Source organism: Hydra vulgaris, chromosome 06 (genome assembly GCF_038396675.1).
Source record: "Hydra vulgaris chromosome 06, alternate assembly HydraT2T_AEP".
NCBI lineage: Eukaryota > Metazoa > Cnidaria > Hydrozoa > Anthoathecata > Hydridae > Hydra > Hydra vulgaris.
Window position 1 is genome coordinate 11,754,994 of NC_088925.1, and position 13,787 is coordinate 11,768,780.

The 13,787-nt window shown below is 26.0% G+C and overlaps 1 protein-coding gene across 1 annotated transcript; it reads left to right on the top strand.

Moving 5' to 3' along the window:
- The first annotated feature begins 1,666 nt into the window (after positions 1–1,666).
- On the top strand, positions 1,667–13,423 carry LOC100212260 (serine/arginine-rich splicing factor 5). The gene is made up of 8 exons (XM_065799221.1): positions 1,667–1,913; positions 2,114–2,184; positions 6,079–6,159; positions 6,396–6,422; positions 7,627–7,696; positions 12,150–12,223; positions 12,776–12,869; positions 13,096–13,423. Exons 1-8 carry the CDS (start codon positions 1,779–1,781, stop codon positions 13,276–13,278), a joined length of 735 nt encoding a protein of 244 aa, XP_065655293.1. The 5' UTR covers positions 1,667–1,778; the 3' UTR covers positions 13,279–13,423.
- Positions 13,424–13,787: the final 364 nt, after the last annotated feature.

The window sequence follows — 13,787 nt, forward strand, 5'->3', positions numbered from 1 at the left end:
GATAGAGATTCAATGTATCATATTTTGTTCATTCAATTTGTGTGACATCCATATGTTGTAGCGACAGACGTATCTTAAAGTCTTTAGTTAATCTTCATCAAAGATCGATGGTCTGCCTGCCAGACCTTTACACGACATATCGGCAGAACAGAGTTTTGCAAATTAGACTGCCGTGGTGTAGTGGTTAGAGTTCTAACTTCAGAACTGGAGTTACTTTTTTTGATGCCATATATGCATCATTGGTAAGAAAGAAGGCGTGTACTTCCTGGTTAAATGCTATTTCCGATATAAGGTTGATAAAACTTATTTTTGCTTGCGTTGCATCTTCTCATTCCAGAAATACGAATAAAAAATATAATATAACATCAAACACCAAAAGTACTTCTGATTTCGCTCACAAAATAGTTGTTACTAAACAATTAAACAAATTAAGGTCAAATATTTACAGCGACACATAACCTCTCAAAAGAGTGTATATTGAAAAAGGCCGACGACATAGGTTTCAAAGAGGGGGGGGGGGCACAATAGTTAATTTCTTAAAAAAGTCCTTTATATCTAAAAACAACTTTAAAAAAATGTCCTTCTGGAAAAGCAAAATTAAAAAAAAGGAGGGGGTATGTTCTTCCCCCCCCCCCTATCGTTAGCCCTGTATATATATACATTCTTATGTATATGGAAATAGTAACTATAATTTAAAAGAACTATTTTTAGCGACAAAAATTTACGCGCAAAATATACGAAATGTGTATGTATGTATCTATATAAGAACGTTCTTATATAGATACATTCATATCCAAATGGTACCATTTGGATTTAAAACAAATAAAAATGTCTTGCTAAATGCCCATTAAATTGAAAATAAAAAGAAATTTGATTTCAGGTTAAATAAAGCCGTTCGAAAGAAGTACTGGCAGAAGCAATTTTACGAGGATGTAATACCCTTCCCCCAAAGAAGGTTTTTTAAGGAACATAGTCGAGTATAGGACACATTTCAGTCGGGGAAATTCAAGTTTTGAGAACCTTTTTGTTTTTTAGGAGTCAGCCGCCGGCTGACAGCCGGTACTTTTTAAGGATTCACCCACCCCCCTCCCCTCTCGTTTTATTTGTAAAATCACAATCGACGCCCCTTTTTTTATCAAGTTTTCATTGTTTCACGCGAATTTTATTATAAAAAGATGAGCAAGATTTTTTGTTGTTGTTCCAGCTGCCTTTTTTTTTTAATCAAAAATGACCCCCACCCCTCTAAAAATTTTCACGATACGGGTCTGAGTGCTGCTTGAAAACATAAAAGGTTTTAAATCATTTTACAGTAAGTGTTTTTCAAAAATATATATAAATAATGCACAAAAACAAATCATTTAATTCTGCATATATATTTTTTATTGTACAAATCTTTTCGAATAATCAATTTTTTATAAGTTTAATTTAAACTCTATCGTTACGTTTTGTTGTAACTAACACCTGAATATAAAATCCCCTATAGACGCATTTAAAAATTGCATTATTTATTGAGTATCACAAATTACGCTTTGTATTTATTAAAGTGAAATACCAGCTTAAAATTCGAATTTTGTTGATCTTTCATACTAAAATTAAATTTTAACAAAATCGTTTGAGAAAGTGTTATGTAAGGAAATAAATTTAACTTTTTATGATAGCTGATCACTGTAAGCGCATTAATCATATTTTCCTTCATCTTCGTCAGCCCATTCTCGCCTCATTCTTTCTTTATATCGCCGTGTTATTTTTCAAGAGCATTTAACTTAATCTTTCTTACAATGAGTAGATATAAGTTATTCATTGGGCATCTCTCTCCTGATGCTCGTACCAGAGATCTAGAAAGATTTTTTAAGGATCATGGCTTTTCAAAAACTATTCAAGAAGTTGTAGTAAAAACTGGTTATGGGTTTGTGGTAAGTTAATAATTGTCTTTTGAACAATATATGCTGTAAAATATTTGCAGGCTTATTCCGTGAGAAAATATAGTTTACTTTGATTAATAAAATGTTTTAACTTGATTAAATGAACATTTTTAATGTTAAAATTATTAATTTTTTTAACGTTTTTTTATTTCATTTTACTTAAGCATGTTTTTATTTTATATTTTCAACAGGTTTTTGATGATCGTAGAGATGCTGATGATGCTATTTATGAATTAAACGGCAAAGAATTAATGGGAGCAAGGTAATACTATATTATATTTTTATTATATATATATGGATTAGTACTAAATGTGTTATGAAGTAACTCAGTCACTCTACTCAGCAGCTTCATGAAGTAATCTATATTAAAAAATGAGCTCAAGGATAATAATTTTGTGTATTTTATAAGGAAAGGTACTGTAAAATAAGTTTTTTTTATCCACTTTCACTTTATTACAAATAATAAAAACATTTCATTCAGGTTCATTTCAGTTGGTTAAAAATATTGATAAAAAAAAAAAGTTAAATTTAAACAAAATGTTTGAACTTTTAGTTAAAATTTAAAAAGTTTTATGATTTTCTTTAATCTAATTTTCATAATGCAGGTTCTAATTATATTTATGAAAACCTTTCTATGTCAAGTAAAATAAAATATTTAGTAAATAGATTTGTTTTTGCTGTAGTTTTTATTTTTATTTTTTTAACTTAAACACTAAATCAAAACATTTTAAAATCAAGACTTGTTTTTATTTTGCTTTGTTAAGCTGCATTAGTTACAGTGATGTTTGCATACATCAACTGATAAGTTTTAAGCTTAATGCGTTTCTATAGTCCTACATTTGTCTGACTTTTCATTGTATTATACTTAAAAATGGCATAAAAGAAAACTCTTAGCAAATTTTTTTTTTATGAAAGTTAAATAAAGTATCAAATATGTTTTAGTAAAATATATTTTGAAATAATTTTAAGTGATCTTACAAATTATCTATAATTCTTTTGATTGCAGTGTATATTATAACAACTGTGTAATATATTTTATTACCGGCTTGTGTAATACATATATATTATGATACAGTGTAAAATAGAGAAGACTTGTTTTTTTTTAATACATTTATTATTAAGTTAAATGTAAACATTTTCTTTAATATGAACACAAATAATAAAGATTTTCTTTATTATAAGCATGACAGGCGTCATAATTAAAAAAAAATGTTGCTTTGCTCATTGTTGATTTATTTTTTACTTAATTTTATTTTTTTTATTTCTAAGTTTAATATCTGCCCAACAACATCTGTAGAGTAGTCCAAAATAAACTGTATTTTTTTTCTCCAACAACATCTGTTTAATATTATCTGGAAATTGAATGGCCCTAACAACATCTTTAGGGAGATGTAACTACATCTGGTAATTTTTCTCCAAGTCCAATAACATCTGGAAGAATATCGTAACTACATCTGAAAAAAACTATTTATGTAACTATATCTGGTTGAAATAATGCATTATCAAGCCTTTCCGGGAAGCGCATACAGTCGCATGCCTTTTTTGTCCACACGGAAAAAGCATGCGACCATTAAACATCCTTTTGTCGTGAATTATTGAAACATTTTTTAAGTTAAAAGATGCGAACTGCCGTGGTCGGTGTCTAAAAAATTACTTTAAACATGAACAAATAAGATGTGCGACTGCTTGTGCTTGCATTATTGCTTAATAATTTTTTCACAGATGTAACTACATCTGGTTAAAATAATGCATTGTTGTTTAATAATTTCATAAAATCCTGTAGTTATTTTTAATATCATTGAAAAGATGTAACTACATCTATAGAATTCTCAGGTGTAGTTGTGCATATGTAGTTATTCTTAACATAATTGAAAAGTTGTAACTAAATCTGTAAAATCTCCAGATGTAGTTGCACAGATTTTGTCATCAATGAAATTTCAGATGTTGTTGGACAGATATTATATATTATTTAAAAGTTAAAAAAAAATAGTCATGTTGGGTCTCAAATAAAGCAAAATTATTTGAAATTTCTAAAAATATATATCATTTTATTAATAAATTATTACTTTAGATTTTATTGAACAGAAAATGACATTTTTTAAGTAAAAACAAAAAAAGGGAATTCAACAAGATTTTTTAATTATAATTTTTTTTTCTGTGTGTTTTTAATAAAATGATGAATATTTTTAAACTTTTTATACAATTTTATTTCCTATAGACCCAACATGACATACTTTAAAAAACTTTTTATAGAATATTGATAGTAATTATTGTTTTTACCCCTGATTACAAGTGGTATTCTCTTGGAAAGTATAGAACTTGTTTTAAAACTAGGTTATTTAGAACAAGGATACAACTCTCCAATATAAATATGAGTGATGAACAGGATTTTTATGTAAAGATTACATAAAGTTTCTACTATTTCTCTAATAAATTTTTCTATAAATTTCCCTAATTTTTTTTTTTATTTTTCTTTTCCATTTTTCGGAGTATGAAAGTTTGAACATGTTTTCAATGATGAGTATCCTTGCGCTCATATAAAAACTGATGATAATTTCTTTAGATATACTGAGAAAACATTATAGTTAGCCGAGGTGGCTTTTAATGTTCTGATATGATAAGGTCCTGTTAATAAACTATAATATAGTTACCTATAATTGAATTGATATAGTTTAAGGAAGGCTGATTGTTTCTTCTCTCTCTAATCCATTTTCCTTTTAATTAGACATTATTACAGGCTTTGACAGGAATAATGTGTTATAATGACTTGTAACTGACCACGCTTATTTATTTATTTTCTTTACAACTTGACCACAGCTGCTTTAATGTTTGAACAATTTAAAATTCTATTAAAAAGATTGCTACGTTATAAATAACTTTTGATTGTTGATCTTTTTTATTTTACGCGAAGGCAATAAATTTAATAAACTTCAATTATAATGTTTTTTAAAACAAATACATTTTATGTTAATTAAATGTTTTATTTAATTTTTTTTAAGTATGTGTTTTTTTAGGCATGTGTTTTTTTAACACTTAAACTTTGTTTAAATTTATCTTAAAAATTTAATGTTTTAAATTTGTCCATGTCTTTCTAAAAGTGTTTTTAAAGATTACTTTAAAAACACTTTTAGAAAGAGTTTTTTAAAGCTATTTTAAATGGTGAATAAGTTAATTTAAATCTTCACACTGCAATACAAATTAATTGCTTGAATTTTTTGTTTCTATTTTTATAAAGAATTGTTAGAAAGTATTATTTTTTTTTTTTTTATTAATTTACTTTACAGAGTTTTTTTTAACTCCAAATTTTTTAAACTTTAAATTTTAACTTATCAGAGCATGAAATAATTAAAATTACCGTAAAATCGTCTAAGTTCGGTCACTTAAGCTTTGAATATTTATCATGCATATATAAAAAATCTTTAAATTTTTTTTCCTGAAATGTGCAGAAAATTATATTGATAATTGATATTGTAAATGAAAAATAAAAACTAGTACTCAATATTTAATTTAGAATGAAAACATCTACTTTGACCGAACTTTCAATACCATCTCATAATTTTGGTTGCTATACAAATACTAATAATGTATCACAAACTTAACATCATAAATAATGAAAACTATTTTTTAAATGTTGTTTTATTGTAAAATTATGATATAAATTCAGGTAATACCAGTAACTAAGGAGGGCGTCTCCCCAGGCTCAACAAAAAAAAGTCTTTTGGGCCACCAAAGAAAACAAGAAGAAGCACATTAAAAAGGCCTTTTTAAATATAAATAGTATTTTTAATTTTAATTGTAATTAGTCAACTATTTTATTACTTTGGTCATTATCACTATAAAATTGTCATTATAAAAATATATTTTTCTTTAGCAAAACAACATTTTTTCAAACTGTTGTTTTGCTAAAGAATTATTTCAGCAGATTGCATTTAAACATTGTTTTTTTTATTATAGATTTTACAAACTTTATTTACTAATTGCAAATATTATTTGAGAAAAAAAAGTTTGTAAAATTTGAGTATTGCATGCTTTTTTTATATTTTTTTAAATGACTGAAGTTACATGGTGGCCGAACTTAGGCCACCATGTAGTTGCGATTAGGTGATTTTACTTTTTATTATTTTTTATTATTTGTTTTTTATTTTTATTTTTTTAGACTTCAAGTTGAGTATGCTAAACCTTCAGGTCGTTCTGATAAGTATGATGGTGGTTATAGAGATAGAGAAAGAGAAAGGAGGTAAAACTTTAAAGTTAAAATTGTTTAAAAATTCGTATATATATATATATATACATACATACATATATATATATATATATATATATATATATATATATATATATATATATATATATATATATATATATATATATATATATATATATATATATATATATATATATATATATATATGTTTTTATGTATTGAGAGAGAGATGTTTATTCTAATATTTTTTCTTTCTGTTTTTCTTTTAGTAGAGATAGGGGAGGCTTTAGTTCAAGGTAATTACAGTGTTGCAGAATTTTTAATAATTTTGGTTTGATTTTTTTCTTTTTGTGTCTTGATTTTTTTTTTATAAGTTTTGTATTCAAAACCTATTTTAAAGCAATTGTTTTTTTTTTAAAACAAAAATTATTTACTTTACATAAAAACTTGTTAACTTTGTTTTGGATCGGTTTCTAAAAACTTTTAGGCTTTAAGCCAAGTGTCTAACACCAGAGTTATTTTTCAAAGCTAATTCAAATGAACTTCTTCATTCTATTAAAAATATGTTATGTAGTAGAATACACTAAATTTGATTTACTGAACTACTAGTGATACATACAAAGAAATATAATCCATTTTTTGCTTTGATATTTTTTAGTTTCTTTAATTTTATTGGTATAAATTAGTACAGTTGATGAAAGAGGACTAACCTGCAGCATTTTCATTTATAGAGTAGATAACAAAATTTAATATTTGTGTGTAATTAGTACATATATGAAACATCAAAGTACAGCTTGAAATAATATTTATTTAGTTAACCTACAGTAATCTTTTCCCAGGGTCTTATTTTTAATATTTTAACAAAAACAAAACAGTATCAAAGAATAAACAATATTTTTGTATTAAACGAAAACTGTTGAATATGGTGCTTTTTCGATGGTATGCACAGTGGTTTGGAAACACTTAAAATTTGGCCAAAATACAGTTTTTTGAGTAGCGCAATTTAAATAATGTTATCAGCTAAATATTTTCTACAGTTTCTTATGATTCTAACAGAATAAAAAAAGTAAGTACTCCTCCTCCCTGACCATACTTTTTTAAAGATTTACTTGTCTTCTTTCCTTGTCTACCATTTTTACATCAAAGAGCAAGTTTTGAATAAATTTTTTCATAAAAATTAATTCTGGCCTAATTTCAAGTTGATCTGATCACTGTTTATGGGATAATTTTGTGCTGCCTGCACTGGCCAAAATACAATTATTTTTTTTTAATGTTAACTTGAGCATTTTAAAAGATTTAATGCAAACTTTGAAATGTGTTTTGTGTGTAATACTTTATTGTTGTCATTTGAAGCCAATTTATCATTGTGTCTAATCTGATATAAGTTTAATTTAACTCTTTTATTTATTTATCACAAGAATTTTTTTAGAAGTTTGACAATATTTTGGTAATGTACCTGGTGATATACCCAAATATTGAAATAGTTGTGGTAAAATTTAGATATGGTCGACCATATAACACAGATTTTCGTCTGGTCATAGAAAATGTATCAACAAGGTGTAGTTGGCAGGTATGTCATGTTTTCACGGTACATCTGTTGTGTGTTCAAAAAAAATTTTGATTTTATAGTTTGATTCAAATAAATTTCAAGTAAAAAAAATATGATTTAAAATATTTATTTTTTAAAATTCAAAATTAATTGTTTAAATTAACTAGTTGTTAATTTAATAGTCAGGCTTTGTTAAGAACTGCTATGTTGTATGCATATGCATAAAATCTGTCCGAAATCTTCGTTAAAAATAGTTTGTTAAATATGTTTAAAAAATGTAATAAAATGTGACATTGCAAACAAAAATAACTATGTTATTTATGAGGTTGTTTTAGGAAATAAATGATAAGAATATTATCTTCTTCAAATACCGAATTTAAATTTCATTAGTAATTTTTGTTTTAGATATATTGTTAAAATGGTTTTTAGCCTGGTTTAAAATAACTTTAATTACAAATCGGTACTTAGAAATACACTACTGACACAATTTAACTTTCAACAATATAAATATCAAAGCAGAGTCATATATATATATAAATATATATATATATATATATATATATATATATATATATATATATATGTGTGTGTGTGTGTGTGTGTTCAGTGTTTTTTTTCTCGATGTTATGCAACAAAATTTTGTTACAAGGCCTGAATAGTAGTAAAAAGATATACAATGTTTTATATTAAATAATACACACTTTTGATTTCAATGTTTTTGTGTAGGAATAAGTTAGTTTTAATTGACACAAAGAAGTGGTTCTTTTAAGTTTTACTTAAACAAAAACTTGTTTCTTTACACAGGAACCTTGTTTAGGTAATGTAATAAAAAGCAAAATGTCCAAGATTGGATTTTTTTTATAGTTTTATAGTTGATTAAGAACCATGTTTTATTTATCAATATTGTACATTAAGAATATTAAGTGCTGTTCATTATTATTTTTTGATCTATGTTTAAACAGCGGTTGTTAATTCAAGAAACAAGTTAGATTAAATAGTTTTTTAGTGTCTATTTATTGCATTTATTTATTCACTTGATTTTTACTTTTTATTATTAAATGAGTTTTTCAATGGAAATGTTCAAAAATTAACATTTAGCCATTCTCATTTACAGAAATGCAATATAAATCAATTATCTTATACTTATTTACCTCACTCTTAACTTGCACTATTGCTGCTTATCCTCTTCGAATATAAAAACAAAATTGTATCTAACTGATTAGAATACATATAATGTTTACAATATTTAGTTAAAGTTCTAAATAATAGTTATTGTAATTTTATTTTGTCATATCGACATTGTATCACTATAGATTTAGTCTCTGTTTTTATGAAATGCAATAAAAGTATAAAAAATTAACTTTTTGAAATCACATTAATATTTATTCAGAATGTAAATATGTAATTAATGCTAATTTTTTGGAATATGTTTTAAAGCTAATCTGTGAAAATAATTTGAATGTTAATGTTAACTTCAGGTAAAAAGCACGGCTTTTACCTTATTGAACTTTTTTTTTCTGAAGCTAACTTGTCTACTTCAATCATCTGATTGAATTCCATCTGATTGAAAGTAATTGTTATACTGTTAGTTTTTATATTAAAAATTAACAGGATTTGTAAGGTGGTCTACTCAACCTTATTTTGAAATTTCACAAATCGTAGATTATGTTTTTAATTTTCAACTGAAAACTTTTGATTTTTATATTTACATTTTATATTTACAATTAAAACATGTACTACTAATTTTCCAACCTACTGAATTTTCAACCTGTTCTATTTTCAATTTTGTAACTACGCCTTTTCGATATTATTTTGTATATATTATTGTTGATTTGAATACAAAATCTGATCAGCCTTGACGCAATGGTTGAAGCGCTGTCATCAGAATCTGGATGTATAATGTTCGATGAATGCTTAGAAAACTTATTGATTGTTATTTATTTTTTTTTAAATTGTAGTTTAAAAAAACATTAAAAACATCGACCAGATAATCGGTTAATAACCAGATAATTTATCTCAAATTGGTTAAAAATCAATAAAATAAAATTTATTACTGACTATAAAATAATATAAATTAATAAAATCAAATCAATAAAATAGGTCGAAAATGATAACGTCATAAATTGGGTGAAAATAAAAGACTATAATCGGTCGAAAACAATTTAGGCCTCAGTAGGTTATTTGAAAATTAGTTCCACTTTTTAGCAGATTTTCTTTTTGTAGAACAACTTAGTAGGTTGAGGTTTTTGTAGGTCTAACTATCTGACACGGATTTTTATACTTTTTATGTTATTATTTTACCATTGATTCAATCCGGTTCAAGATCAGAAGTAGTCTAATAACTTCCAAAAAATAACAACCACTTTAATAAGTAAAGTGTTGTTTTTTGTTGTTGTTGTTGTTTGTTGTTTTGTTTTTAAAAAAAAAAAGTTGCTAGACTAAAAGTTTTTAGTTTTTTTTATTTAACACAGAAATGTATAGAAAAATATTAAGCAATCAAACAAAGTGATAAGTATGACTAAGTATGATAATTGATAACAGAAAAGAATAGTAGAAGCAAGTAGTATTCTGTAATATTCTTTAAATATATTGAAAATAATAAATTGCTGTATGGAACTGCTTTAACTTTTATATTGATTTAATCAACTGATCAGCAAACTAAACTAGTTTAAATATTTTTTATATTTAATGATATACTGATGTAGAAGCCACTGCTTAATAATCAAAAAGTCATGCATTTCCAGTAAGCCTCGGATCACCAACAATTGACAGCTGTTAGGAGCAAATCAAGTTGAATAGCAATATTCTATTTCACTTTTTTTATTCGGTTGTTGCTCTTTTACTGGTTTTTTTATTTATTTGCAGTCTAGATCTCGAAAATTTGAGTTACTAATTCAAATTAGTGAAACATTTTTGAGTCAAAACAGGTTTTATGCCTTTTCATAATAATTTGGTCATAAGTTAGTGACAAAAAAGGTAACCTAGAAATTTACCAGAGATAAAAAGTCAATTGAAAGTATTCTTAGGATAATGAACTTGTGGAGGACTTTACATCGTAAACAATATTAGATAACACTAAGCTTACTGCATTCAAAATTTTTGTTACTTGTGAATTTAATAATGATTTTGTTTCGCTTAAAGTAATTTCTATTTCATATCATGTTGTTCAAATTGCTACATACCATTAGTTTTTAAGTTGTTGTAAAGATGTAGTTAATAATAGTAATTGAATTTTTTTTACTTAAACTTTTAGCGTTTATTTTCATTTTACTATCAAGTGTACTGTAGTTCTGTGTTTCTAATTCTTATTATGTTTGCATCTATATGAAAGAAATGAAATCAAGATTTTGTATTTAAAAAACCTGTTTAAGGTTTATTTTCTTTTATTGGTTTACTTAAAAAAAAGGAAATCATTCTTTCTATCAGATCTCAGTATTTTTGCAGCTTTACTAAATGTAAATCATTTTAATAGAATTTAAGTTAATAAGTTTTACAGGTTTGTATTATCATTTATTATTTATTTTGTTTAGTGATATAATCTCCACACTTACGGCCGCTAAAATTATATTTAAACAAGGGGATTTAGCAACAGGTCATTATAAGATTTCTATAAAATTAATATTCTGTAGTTATCAAAATGTCCTCTATTATGTTATATAATTGGCAAGATATTTATTTTAAAAGCAAAAATTCTATATTGTATTTTATAAATATCAAATATGATTTTATTTTTTGCAAGACTATGAGGAAAAACAAACAAGTTACTAAAACTTTCTTTATAGTTTATCAAAAAAGCTGTAATCTATTTGAAGGTTTTATTAATTTGTTAATTCATATGAATTTAGGTTCTTTTTATTTTTTTATTTATAGGTTTATAAATAAGTATTTTTTGTTTTATAAAGTCTGCCAGAGAATAACAACATTAGTTAGTAAATTGTTTTATTCTGTGTAAAAGTTTAATACAGAATTAGTATATGGAGTTGTGTACAAACTAACAAAACTTTATTTTGTTACAGTGTGTTTGTTAATTCTTTGTGGCTTGTGAATGTAATGATATGAAGGGAGGAGTTTCATAACTAAGTACTTGATCACACTTACCTTGGTGTGGTTGTTCTTGTTCACACTGTCCTTAATTGGTGTGGTTTTGTACTTCTGGATTACCAAAAGAATATAATGTTGTTTTTGGCTGGATTCCTGTTGGATATTTTGTTTGTTTTGAATGGTTACTTGAGTTTTGGTATTAGTTTTTGTAGTGCCAGGTATGTGTTAACCCCTGGTTCCAAAATTCAGTTTAATTTCAGACTGGTGCTGCATCAAGATTTATAAGAGTTTACAAAGTTTGTATTTATCAATGATTATTTTCTATTTGAGTTACTGTAACTAAGTTTTTGCCTAACTCACCAGTTCCTAAAAATTTGTTTAGTATTTAGTATATGCTGTTGTATTTTTTCTATTCTTCTTGTTTTAATTCTAGGATATTAAAGATTACTTCAGACAAGCTGGAGAAGTTACTTTTGCAAAGTGTCATCGAGAAAAAATGGGTGAAGGGTAAGTTGTGGTGCCATTGGATATATAAGTTGTATTTTTAAAAGAAAAGATATTACAGACGAACAAACATGTGAAATGGTGGAATAAATTTAAACACAACTATTGGTGCATTATTCAAAGTTGTTTAGTTTTTTTTAAAAAAGCGTTTTACTGAAGTAATTGAATATTGTCAGTACTTAATCATTAAGTTATCTGAAAATCCAGTTTTATCAGTTAGTTGGCATGGTAATTCGTAAATACTTGGCAGTATATTTATAAAGTTTCAATCCATTACAAATTTTGTATATCTTAGTTATACTAATCTTATTCATAGAAGATATCTATTAGTCATAATTAGAAACATCAGTATGAGTCGACATGAGTCATTAAAACAGTATATTTAATAAATTTTAAAGCTCCTAACACCCTTAAGTTTTGGTAGCACAAGTTTTACAAGATGTTTGTACGCACTATGAACCTAGCAAGAAGTTTTTTGGCTTTGATATTGAAAGCAGATTTATGTATTTTTTTATTTTTATGTGATTAAATAGTTTGGTGTTATTTTTTTTTCAGAGTCGTTGAGTTTGCGTCTAGCAGCGATATGAAAAATGCATTGCGAAAACTTGATGGCTCCGAGCTTTTTGGAAAAAGAATTAAACTAATTAGTGTAAGTGTAACTTATGTCCTTTGGTGTAGCTCGTGATTTTCTGTGTCAAACACCTGCATGTAATCCTCTTGATTTAATTACGAGTAAAATAAATTTCCTAATTTTTAACGAGTAGTTTTTTCAAATAGTTTTTTTTTAATTTTGGCATTTTTAATGCAAAAACTTTGTTTTTTAAAGTTTAGATTTAATTTTAGTTTTTCTTTTTAATTTCTTCTGCCTTTTACAGACTTATCGTGGACAATCGGAATCACGGTCTCGAAGTCGTAGTCGTTCACCAAAGAAGCGCACTCGCTCGCCAGCTTCACGATCACCTGTGGCACGCTCACGGTCTCGTAGTCCTCGCGGTAGAAGCAGATCACGAAGCTTTGCCAGGCGATCAGTTTCAAGATCAAGAAGTCGATCAAGATAGTCGGAAAATTTTGAATTGTCCGCCTGGTTCGCCTAAAATTAAGGACTAAATATTCGGCGTTAATAAATGGGGGAACGTTTTAATGTATTTTATATGTAAAAATTGCTTGTTAATCAAATCTGCAACTTAGAAGCATTCAAGCGAACTGAACTTTTCATATTTAATCGATAAAAGGAAATGTATACTTAGGCTTTCAATAGATAAATTTATGATTTAAGAAAACGACATAAACTTATAAAATTAATTTATTGAAAGTGAATTCTTAAATAATGTAATGTATTATTATCCCTTTAAAATATAAACTAATTTAAAAATAGAGTAAGTATGTTCATGCATAATAAATACGCAACTTATATAAATCTGGTACCGCTCCACAGTGGGCCAGAATGCACTTTTACTGGACAAAATTCATAACTAATTTAATATTAGAGCTATATTCACTAAAATTAGTATGAGTACTAATATGATGTCTGCGCTTTTTATGAAGGTAATATTTTTTATTTCGTTGC